The sequence below is a fragment of the Momordica charantia genome, assembly GCF_013281855.1.
Source record: "Momordica charantia cultivar OHB3-1 chromosome 8 unlocalized genomic scaffold, Mcharantia_2.0 BLBB01000008.1, whole genome shotgun sequence".
Lineage (NCBI taxonomy): Eukaryota > Viridiplantae > Streptophyta > Magnoliopsida > Cucurbitales > Cucurbitaceae > Momordica > Momordica charantia.
In genome coordinates, this window is record NW_028275166.1 from 25741138 (window position 1) to 25753092 (window position 11955).

General features: G+C 33.3%; 2 protein-coding genes across 3 annotated transcripts; one reads left to right on the forward strand and one right to left on the reverse strand.

Annotated features, from left to right (window-relative positions):
- Nucleotides 1-1286: 1286 nt before the first annotated feature.
- Nucleotides 1287-5921, forward strand: LOC111013315 (Transducin/WD40 repeat-like superfamily protein). The gene is made up of 8 exons (XM_022287748.2): nt 1287-1611; nt 1756-1963; nt 2051-2146; nt 2614-2688; nt 3831-3941; nt 4455-4546; nt 4763-4847; nt 5381-5921. Exons 1-8 carry the CDS (start codon nt 1472-1474, stop codon nt 5747-5749), a joined length of 1176 nt encoding a protein of 391 aa, XP_022143440.1. The 5' UTR covers nt 1287-1471; the 3' UTR covers nt 5750-5921.
- A 1639-nt stretch (nt 5922-7560) lies between these two features.
- On the reverse strand, nt 7561-10520 carry LOC111013178 (Pentatricopeptide repeat (PPR) superfamily protein). Of its 2 annotated transcripts, none has more exons than XM_022287574.2 (2): nt 8420-10520; nt 7561-7828 (listed from the first exon to the last, which is right to left on the reverse strand). In XM_022287574.2, exon 1 carries the CDS (start codon nt 10313-10315, stop codon nt 8483-8485), a length of 1833 nt encoding a protein of 610 aa, XP_022143266.2. In that variant the 5' UTR covers nt 10316-10520; the 3' UTR covers nt 7561-7828; nt 8420-8482. The 2 variants fall into 2 exon arrangements, with proteins under 2 accessions (XP_022143266.2, XP_022143265.2); XM_022287573.2 differs by having other exon boundaries at nt 7561-8014.
- Nucleotides 10521-11955: the final 1435 nt, after the last annotated feature.

Sequence of the window (11955 nt, forward strand, 5' to 3'; positions counted from 1 at the left end):
AATAAAAAGTTAATGTGTCACGTAATAATGAAGATATGTTAAGCAGAAATTTATAAGTTCAACAATAATATATTATTATATGATTGGTTGAAACATTAATTGCAAAAAACCAAATAGAATGGAGGATCAACAGTGAGGTTCAATATTTTTTTTTATATAGTAATAAATAATGTTGGGAGGTGGAGATTACTATAAACTCTTAGAAATATATTAGTTTTTAGTTTTAATAACCATTTTTTTTGTTTTTTTTATTTTTAAAAGTATATTGGGTTCTCAAAAAAAATTTTGGTGCGTTTTTTTACCTTTCTTATAAAAACATGTTTCAATTAACTTTCAAAAATAAAAAAAAAATATTTTATAAGTACTTTTTCTTTTCATTTGCAAAACTTAATTTAAATTTTAATAACGTCTTAAAAAGTAGATAATAAAACAAACAAACACATAAATATATAATTAACCACAATTATGAGTAATATAAATTTAAAAATGAATTTTATCATATTTAAATGAAATATCCACTTCATAAAATATATTTTAAATATTCGCAAGTATCAATCATCAATACCCTATTACTAAAATGACAATAGAAAGTTTTAATATACTGGAGTAAAAATGACAATATAAAGTTTTAATATGCCTGAAAATTCAAAGTTCAAGCATACAAACTAAAAATGCAATTATTTTAATCAAGCAAATGAATATAATTTGAAAATGGTTAAATTATCAATTATTAAACCATCTATATGGTTTAGGTTTGGATTCAATTATTTCTCAAAAATTAGTTCTTTTTATAATAAATTGGGAGTATAAAGGCCTGAACGTCCAACCTTAGAAGGAGGAGTAGATATCAATTATGAGCTATGTCGGTCTCTTAATTTTATCTTTTGATAACGTAGTTTGTTCAAATTTCACAAATTTTCCTTAGTGTTACTAACAAAATACGTTTCTTTTTACATGGTGAATATATTTTTGGATTAAAAAAAGTGGTGTAGAAAACCATATGTGAAATGTAACTTGATTAAAAATGTTAAAACATAAAAATTCAACCTATAGAAATATTTTTATTTTATTATTATTATTATTATTTTTTTTTTTTTGCAGAGGGAAATATTTTAAATTAACCAAACTGAAATTAAGACCTAGATAATTTAACCTCTTAAGTCTTAAGAAAGGAAGGAACTAAAAAAAGAAAATAACTATGAAAGTGGTTTAAAATGATTATTAAACAACAAAAATACTATATATATATATTTATTGAAGGACATAAACGGCGTCGTTTTGCTGGTTGTGAACCCTAACAACAGTTGGGCAATTGGAGCGAATTTCAGTGGCGCGCCTCCAACGGTTGTTCATGGGGATTTTCCATCTAAACCCTAAAAACCCTTTCTTCGCACCCAATTTCTATACTTAAAATTGGGAAAATTGTCTGTAATTTTGCTGTGTTTCATAGCTTAGAGAGGAGATAAAGGAAATGGAAGCCATTGACATGGATGTGGAGGAGCACGCTAATGCCGATACGAGTACAAATTCCAGCTCCTTCAAGCGCTTCGGACTCAAGAATTCCATTCAGACCAACTTCGGCGATGACTACGTTTTTCACATCGCCCCTAGGTAATTAGCTTCCCAAATTTCCAATTGGGTTTATGTTGTTTTATGGTTTTGCTTACGACTCATTTCATATTGTTTTATTTCCTCTGAATTGTCTCGGTAATCAAGGGGTTTTTCTTTTTCTTTTTCTTTTACTTCTTCTTTAAGTGAGGATTGGACGTCAATGGCGGTGTCGTTATCTTCGAACGTAGTGAAGCTGTACTCGCCTGTGACTGGTCAGTACTATGGAGAGTGCAGAGGCCACAGTGGAACCATCAATCAGATTTCCTTCTCTGTGCCGTCAACCCCACATGTATTGCATTCTTGTTCTTCTGATGGAACTATCAGATCTTGGGACGTGCGAGCTCTTAATGAGGTTTTCGTTTTCTCTAGTTTTTGCTTTATTGTTCATTGTTTGGTCTGGGATTTTGGCTTATGATCGTCTCCTCTGCTTTTGTTGCAGATTTCTTCCATCAGTGCTGGCCCTTCTCAAGAGATCTTCAGCTTCGCCTATGGAGGATCAAGTACGAATCTTCTTGCTGCTGGTTGTAAATCTCAGGTGAGTTTAATTTAGTTAGAGATGTTAATTTCTTTATAATCATATCAATTTTCTTAAATGTCACATTAGAAGTAATATTTCATTTTTTTCAGTGAGTGCTGGATATCTTTTGTAAGTTCATTTAGGTTAAATTATAATATTGGCTCCTAAGCTTTTAAAGTTGTATTTTATAGGTTTCTAAACTTTTAATATTGTGTCTTTCTTAACTTTAAAAAGTGTTTATTGGATCCCTAAACTTACAACTTTTTGTCTAATAGGTAGACTTTTTAAGAACTTTAGAGACCTATTAGACACAAAGTTGAAGGTTTATGGTCTTCATAGATACAACTTTCAGGATCAAACTTGTCATTTAACCATTCATTTATTAGGGAATTTGGAAGTACGAGATCTTGCTATCAATTAGTGTAGAGACATTAGTGAGGCGAACTCTTATAACATAATTGTACTTATTTGGTAATGTTACTCAGATACTCTTCTGGGACTGGAGGAACAGAAAGCAAGTCGCATGCCTAGAGGACTCTCATGTGGAAGATGTTACTCAGGTTCTTCCTGATGCTTGTGCAATGTCCCTTGTATATGGTGATTATCAATGAATATTTGCCATGATACGATTTTGGTTAACATCTGTACTCGCTTCAGTTTACAAAACGAATTATGCACCACTCCACTTAAACTTACATGTGCTTGCAATGGAAATGGTTTAGTCATATGTATGTTAGATTTGTAATTTTGTGCTAGTGATTTTTCCTCAAAATTGGGAGTTATTTCCTTTCTTCTTAAAAACTAGGATGTATTTCTAACAAACACTTGTTTGTAAAAATCTATACATAAAACAAGTTTACCACCATAGACATTATTAAATGTGACTATTGAGAATCATGACTATCGAGAATCAGATTCTTGCTAGGAAATAGGTTAATTGTTAACTATGCATAGCATTGATCTACAACATGTCATTTGATGTTCAAGTAATTAACAACTACAACTAGTTTCTTGGAAACCGTTGAGCAAAGGTTAGAGCTCTTAGAGTCCCATGGGGATGGTGTAGTGGCAAGCGCATGGGCATCACCACTTATCTTGAGGTCTTAAGTTCGATTCCCACGCTAGTCACAGGGTTGCTCAGCTCAGGCAACGAGCCTCGGTTATAGGGATCTACTAGCGTAAACCACATGACTTTGATTCCAGGAAATTAGAAGGAAAATAAAAATGGTCGAGCTCTTAGATGTCACTATGACGGTATCGTATGGCTCTTACTAGCATTCCCTATCAGGTAAATTTGGATGAAAGTTCCTCAAAAAATATAATAGTTCTATGTAACAGATGCTTTTCCTTTTCTTTGGGAAACATGTCGGGAAAAAATTGTCAGCAAGTGCCATAGTGGTTATAGAAAAGAGTCAAATACTTAATTTTCTGACAATTAGGAATTTGTCCCATTCCTATCATTGATTTTGCACTCTTTTCATCATGATATGCATTTTCTACCGAATTATGCTTCTGGGTTATTATGATATGATGTTCTTTACAATTGGATTGTCACAAAAAAACTGTGGTCATTCGTTCTACATCGCTTAAATTTACAGCTCCTTACATTTTTGCTTCCCCTCTCCTGAAGATCCCCCTTTTTTCTTTTGGGTAGAATTTTGTCAGTGCAATTCATCTCATCTAGTTTCTCTTTTGTTAACAGGTTCACTTTATTCCTGGCCATCAAGGCAAGCTTGCTTCTGCTTCCGTGGATGGGTTGGTTTGTATATTTGACACCAATGGGGATATTGATGATGACGACCATATGGATTCTGTAAGGAGAGAGACAGTATTATCTCAACGTTTTTTTGTATGGTAGATACTTTCCTGATTGAGCTTATCTGCTTCAAATTAGTGCCTCAACTGCTAGGTTCACATGCTTTGCATGTGAATCTAAAATGCCATAGTATTATCGGAATTCTTCATGGTTAGAGGCAGAACTATAAATTTTTTTAGGGAAGAGCAAAATTAGTAGGGGCAATCCTTCCTTCTTCGCTCCACCACTGTTCACAGTGACAAATCCACAGGACCGATTTAATGCTCTTAATTTAATGGGAAGAGTTAACACAATTTTATTCACTGTACCTCCTTTATATATATCTAGGATACGATTTAAAACTTCGTACAATGTTCTGTTTGACTATTCCACTACTCTTCAACAAATACCAAGTGTTTTTGCATTTGTAGTTTGGTTGACCTTGTTATATTGTTTGATTTTGATTTACAAATAAATTTTCAAGTTCGAATCTACAAATATTTGATTAGAGTTTTCCTCATTATCATGTAGGTGATTAACGTGGGAACTTCAGTCGGTAAGATTGGGTTTTTTGGAGAGAATTATAGAAAGTTGTGGTGTTTGACTCACATTGAAACCTTGAGGTACCAACTTTCTTCTCTCTAAACACCCCCAGTTCAAGTTAGACTACGTAGCTATTTCCTTCCATGTCCAGAGAATTTGCAATTCTTTCTTGATTACAAAACTTTTACCTACTGTTTGATCTCATTTTCTTTCCTCTGCACAATTGAGAACTTTATCTTTTGAGTTGCTTTTCTAGTTAACTGACGCTGAAGTTTTACATCAATGCTCAATGGTAGCTTATGGGACTGGTCAGATGGGAGAAATGAAGCAGATATCACGGATGCTCGCACACTAGCTTCCAACAGTTGGAAAATGGATCATGTGAGGTTTTATTTTAGTTTTTTTATTGCATCTCTCGTTTCCATTTAATTAGTGAACTTATGTCACTCGCAACCTGAGCTTAGCTCATCAATAAAACATTGATTCCTTCCCTTGACATTGGAGGTTCAAGTTCTCAAGTCAACTTCTACCTCAAGTTGGCCCCATTGGCTACGGTTCGTGGTCTTTGAGTAACTCCTACTCAAAGGTTGTGAGTTCGAATTTTCAAGTGAGCTTAATAAGGAAAATCCTTAATGTCTCCTGGGCCTTTTGGGGCTGGCATTGACTTTTTGAAAAAAAAAAAAAAAAGTGAATTGTTACTTGTCTTTTCCCGTTGGCAACTGGATAATGATGATTAAGAATGTTCTTTATGCTGTTCCTTCTAAGTGCTTCAAGTTCATTCATACAGTAGATTTAACCAGTCTATCAGTTCAAAGAATTAGATAATCTTGAGTTGGAGTGAATGGTTCATGCAGTTCTCTAAAGTTTTACAAATGCATGCATATCATACTGATTTGCTTTTATTTTTCTTGCAGGTTGATTATTTGGTTGATTGTCACTACTCGAATGAAGGCGATCGACTGTGGGTTCTTGGAGGTACCAATGATGGCACTGTAGGCTACTTCCCAGTCGATCACCATAAGGGGAAGAATGCAATCGAATCACCCAACGTTGTGCTTGAGGGTGGCCATGTTGGTGTTGTTAGAAGTGTCTTGCCCGTGACAAATGTATTAGGTGGTTTTTCACAGAGTCAAGGTGTGTTTGGATGGACAGGTGGAGAAGATGGACGTTTATGTTGTTGGTGTTCGGATGATTCTCACGAAACTTATCGATCCTGGATTTCGAGCACTCTTGTTATCAAGTCACCCAGTGCTCGAAGGAAACATAGACATCATCCTTACTAAAAATTGACAAATGTTCTTGTACGTCTTTGATCATGTAATCTTCCAATGTTTTTGTATCCATCATTTTGCCTCCCAACCCCTCGATCCGATGTTTTCAACTCATCTCTTTATTGGAAATGTCATATAAAAGATATGTTCAAATTATATACTCAGTACAATACTTTTTGTTTCATTTTAGTATTCGATACTTCGTTAATATCTCAGAATATTAGTTTTTTTTCTCTTGTTTTTGTTTGTGTTTTGTTTTGTTTTCTTGAGAAAGAATGTCGTTGGGGAATTGACATTTGGAGATACATAATCTAAATAACGAAAAAAGTTCAATATTTAAAAATTCTGTAAAATGTATTAAATCTTTTTTTATTTATTACAAAAGTTTATTGAAATAATCTTTAGGTGGGAATCAATTAAACCTTTTTAAGGTTTAATGATTTTACTCCTAAACTTGGGAATTCATTCTACGAAGAAATTGAAAAGTCAAAATTCTTATGATCTGCGAAATATTTAAAACGTAGAGATCTTAAAAACTTTCCATTGTAAAAATTAAACTCCATAAAGTATAAAGAAAAACTAGCAAATTTTCTTGAGAGAGAAAGTAGAGAGGAACGAGGAGAAAGAAAGTGAAAGGAGATGAGAGAGTAAAACTAGATTTGATTTTTTCATAAAATTTTAAAGATTTAATTTTTAGAATTGAAAGTTTAGGTGTACAATTTTTTTACTCTAGGAAAGTTTGGGAGTTTCATTTCTCCACTTGAAAGTTTGGCCAAAATAGGCCGGGAATCCGAAATGACGTAAATTTTTCACTCATAAAAATTTAAGAGTTTTAATTTTAAAAATTGAAAATTTAGTGTGCAATTATAATAATCATCCTACTTTAAAGAAGATTGTTTGTGCAATTGACCCTATTTAAAATGTAAAGATCAATTAAAAAAACATTTTAACCTATATTACAGTGAAAAAAACATATATATAATATTTGGTTTTTTAAATTAAAAAAATCGAGCTTTCATTCAGACAAATGAAAGAAGAACAGAAGGATACAAAAAAAAAAAAAAAAAAAAAAAGACCACGACTCCAATCAAGCAAAATTTGACGTAAGAAGTAATTGCAAAAAGTTTTGGACATGGAAGCCCAAAAAGAGACGTAATATCTAACAATATCTAAAACCTCCTCCTAGGAACTCTCAAACTCTCTAAAAATCCTTTCGTACCTCTCAATCCACATCCCCCACAAGATAGCTAAAATCTCGCACACTACAAAAAACGACCCTTATCCCAAAACAGGGATGAAGAAGCCTTCTCCATATTTGAACTCCGGGCGAGCCAAACAAACTCCAAAAGTATGGGAGAAAAATAAAAATAAAAAAATTTCAACCAAGGAGGCAAAGTGGTAGCTCAAAATAAGGAATTTGAATCTTCAACTTTTAAGTAAGGACTATACGACAGCGAACGAGAAAGTTAGAGAGAACTTGTATGATCTTTAGCCTAATTTCTAATTTACATAAAATATTATAAAATAGAACTTTAAAATAATATTTATAAATATACAAAAATTAGAACACATGTTGTCAGCTATTACATTAACTACAAATATAGTATTCTGTTTAAACGTACTCATCACTGGTATATTTGCACATTGATTAACTCTAACTACCGCCTATTGACATACCTTGAGTTAAAAATATGCCATATATGCAATCACTTTTATAAAGATTCATATCTATAAATATTTTAGAAAATTATGCAACCTCCTAGCTCCAATTCTATCAAGATCATCCATTCTCATGTGTGTTACCCTCAAACTGGCACTAACCATACTAAATTTCATCATTCTTTCCACTATCCCCCACATAAAGTTAATAAATGTATGACACAACAAAGTTGGTGATAAAAAGTTTCCACAATGGTCAAAACTTATGAAGGCTATATAGGCGTTTGCCTTGAAAGTATATTTATCTTCTAATTGAGGCTTCTCAATAATTTTTATACCTCAAACAAGTATCCTCCTGTCTCCATTTTAGTGAATGCTCCATACGGCCATATAGCCAGCTTCTGACCGTCCCCAAAGAGCTGCTTCTTGATGCTTCATGTCATGAAAAAGAAGGCAGTATTAGGATCATAGCCATCAGATGGAAAAATATCATCCTCTGCTTTCCATAATATGATTGTGGTAGATAGGTGGCTTCATTTATGCAGAATGTTTAATATTAGCTGGTGTCTCCATAGGGATGCTCAAATCTTTCTTCCGAAAGTTATTTAGGGTTGTTGGCTGAAAGGAAAGGCAAAAGTCCATAAGAAGAATGTCTCAAGAGTCGTTTTATGGATGGTTTGGCTAGAAAGGAACGACAAAATATTCGAGAATAAGCATAGAAATTCTAGAGAAAAATATGAGAGAATGTAGCTTCTCTTTGGTCTAAGTTACACAAATGCTTTGATAATTTCTATACTTTTTTAAAAAAAATTTGAAAGGAGATGCCTTGTCTTCTTTTTTTAAAAAACACACATAAATTAGATAGGTATTTTTAAAAACTTCACTACGTCCCCAACCTGAGCTTAGCTCAATTGGTTAAGGCATCTATCTCTAACCAAAAGGTCATGAGCTTGAATCCTTATCCTGTCATGTTGTTGTATTAAAAATAAATAAATAAAAATAAAAAGCTTCACTACTTCATACCTTTTGGTCAAAGAATTTTGGAGATAAGTAGAAGAGGATCCCACAAAATTACCCACAGAGTAGTCACCAGAAATCATTGCACGAACATTTCCCTTCCTTGAAATGATGATATCTCGTGGCATCGCGGACGACAATTTCTCTTTTCACTATATCACTAGCAAATTTCAAGACATTATGACAATCTCCACAAATGCGAAGATTTTTCACGATCCGAATAATCGTCCCTGGAACAGCCTTGAGAAGTCCATATGCCATGGCCAACCTCTCACTGTGCCAAAAGAGCTGTTTTTCCTTTTCTTGCTGCTCCATGTCATGCAAAACAAAGCTGGTGTTAGGAACATAGCCTCTCCTTCTCATTTCTGCATCTAAATCCTTCAGTAGATGGAAAATCTCATCTCTCATAGGATGACAAGTCTCCCCAGCATGAAATACTTGACTCTCCTTCCCAAAGTCAATGCTACTATAACCCGGTTCCTTTCTTACTTCCATAGAACTCATCAACTTTCTCACCTTTGAAACACTTTCCCACATTTCAGCACTGGCATAAACATTCGACAAGAGTATGTATGTCGAAGGATCTTCAGGTTTTAAATCCAAGACATGATCAGCAATTCGAACTCCCATTTTCATACTATTATGTCGCTTGCACGCGCTCAATAGAGATGCCCAAGTAGGCTCATCGGGTTTAAATGGCATTTCATTAATTATACTCTCTGCCTCATCAAGGTGTCCAGAGCGACTCAGAAGATCTAATAAACATGTGTAGTGCTGGAGAGAAGGATTAATCCTATAATCAGCTACCATAGACCTAAATAATTCGCGACCTCTGTTAACTAGCCCGGCATGACTGCAAGCATAAAGTAACCCAACGAAAGTCACTTCATTCGGTTTTACTCCAGCCAAAACCATCTCATCATATAAAGCTAATGCCTCCTCTGCTTGCCCATGTTGAGCAGTACCAACTATGATTGAAGTCCAAGAAATCACATCTTTTCGGGGCATTCCAAGAAAGATATCCTTGGCTGCTAAAATGTCACTACATTTAGCATACATATCTACAAGTGCATTGCTTATAAATAAACAAGACTCAAAGCCAAGAGCTATAACCAAGCAATGAATTTGCTTTCCTAGCTCCAGAAGAGCCAAATTTGCACAAGCTCCAACAACACTTGAAAGAACTAAAGGGTCAACAATATCAATTCCTTCTCTCCTCATTTCACTAAACAAAGAAAACGAGTACATTCCATTGCCACTTTGAATCAACCCCGAAATCAAAGCAGTCCACGAGAACAAGTTTCTCACCGGAACTCGATGAAAAAGCTCAATAGCATCGGATTTCCTCCCACTTCTAGCATACCCAGAAATCATAGCAGTCCAAGAAACAGAATTCTTGAACAAAATGGAATCAAAAACAGCCCGAGCATCATCGGGTTGCCTACATTTGGCATACATATCAATCAAAGAAGACTTGACAACCTCATCATCATAAAACGAAGACAACATAAACCGAGCATGGACTTGCTTACCTAGCCGCAAAATTCCCAAGCTCGCACAGGCCCTGACTATGGAGGCGAAGATAAAATGGTCGGGCTGCAACCCATCAAGCGCCAACATGGTGTTGAGCATCGAAAGGGTCCGTCGGGGAAGAATGGCTTGGTTATGGGCGGTGAGAATCGAGGCCCAGGAGACGTGATCCCTGTGGGGCATTTCGTCGAACAGTTGGAGGGCTTGGGGAATGAGACCGCATTTGCCGTAGACATCCAAAAGGGTGTTGGGGAGGGGGCCATATTGGACCAATCCGGTTTTGATGATCTGAGAATGGAGCTTTCCAGCGGCTGATGCCGACTGGCGTCTAGCGCAGAGTTGGAGTTCGTGGAGAAAATGAGAAACATTCATTCATCACTGTTCTGCCTCTGAACTCTGAAGTCTAACGATCATTAATCGTGAAATTTCTTCAAAGAAGGAACGGAAAATTGAGAGGAATGATCTTAATTCTTATTTGTGATTTGTGAAGATCGAATGGTTCTTCAGGCTGAGCCGAGAGGAAAAATTGACCCACTACAGTCTACCACTCTTTTGGTTTTGAAGACAATTTGAACTTTTTTTACTAAAACAATGCTAAATATATAATTAAAAAAAATGTTTTTTGCCCATACTAGATACTTATTATCATTTTCGTTCCCGCTATTTTTTTAGTTTCGTCTCTATTCTTTGAAAAAAAAAAACCCGAGTAATTTAACATGTGCATTCTATCTTAAATTTATAGCATAGTATATTAAGGTTAATTTTAGTTTTGAATTTATCAAATACTACAATCATTCTTATTTATAACAAAATAAATTATATATCAATAGTAAGTGATTTTTCTATGTATTTTGATAATTATTTATTATTTTTAAACTTTGGTAACACTTATTAAAATATATAATTCACTATTTTGATTGAATAAATTAATTTATATATATTTACAACATCCTCATGGTTGGATAAATCATTAATTGTAATATGTTTTGGTTAGCCTTAAAAATGTTGTTATTGTGTGTTTAACAATAAAATTTACTTTCCAACAAAGTTTTAATTACGAAGATACATGTTACTTTTAACTTTTTATTTTAAATAAAATAACTTTAGATAATGGTATATTTGTTTTAGTAAAATTATTTTTTTACATTGTATTCGTAAAAAATATTATTTAATATTTGTTAAAAGTATATCATAAAATAAAATGATAGGATGATTATTTTTTCTTCATGTATATGAGAAAATCAAAAATTAATCCTGTCGTATTTAAATAAAACAGACAACCTAACCATTTTTAAATATGTAAAAATATTTAAAATAAAAAATAATGATATCAAAATTAACTACAAAATAGTCCGAACTTAAAATAGCAATATTGAAGAACAAAATACGATTATCCTATATTTCCATAAAATATATTTACTTCTTACCGATGCTTGAGATTAAACTAACAAATGCTTGTAAGATACACACAATGATCAACAATTGCTAAACAATGCCGCTGTATAACGATGAACTAAAGAGAAAAACATATGTATAAAATAATAGAATAAATTAGTGTGTTAATGAAGAGGATGTTCACGAGAATTGAAAAGAAAGTATATCATTTGACTATTATGCCATTATAATTTTGTATATTATAATAATATTTTCATATGAAATATAATCATTTAATCAAATAAATTTAATAAATTAAAACTTTCAATTACATTTTCTAAAAAAAGCAAACAAAAAAAATTAAAATCTAAACGAGAAAATAATCAATACCTTTATAACTAAAAGAAAGACACACAACTAAATTCGTTGTGATTTCAAATTTCTTCCCTTTCTTGTCGCGCGCGCACACAACTTTCGTAAATTAGTTGTGATTTTAAATTTCTTCCCTTTCTTGTCGCACCGAACAACGAAAATGATTTAAAAATCAATATGATTCAAACAGGGGTAAATGTAAAAAATTTAATTTTAATTTTTTTTAAAATATTTAATTTCAAAATTAATTTATACAAATAAAGGTA

Bases quoted from the DNA above. Each gene is read 5' to 3' on its own strand.
- LOC111013315 (XM_022287748.2), top strand. From the start codon at position 1,472: ATGGAAGCCATTGACATGGATGTGGAGGAGCACGCTAATGCCGATACG. The intron at 1,964-2,050 runs GTTTTCGTTTTC...CTTTTGTTGCAG, and splicing joins ACGTGCGAGCTCTTAATGAG to ATTTCTTCCATCAGTGCTGG. The intron at 2,689-3,830 runs GTTCTTCCTGAT...TTTTGTTAACAG, and splicing joins ATGTGGAAGATGTTACTCAG to GTTCACTTTATTCCTGGCCA.
- LOC111013178 (XM_022287574.2), bottom strand. From the start codon at position 10,315: ATGAATGTTTCTCATTTTCTCCACGAACTCCAACTCTGCGCTAGACGC.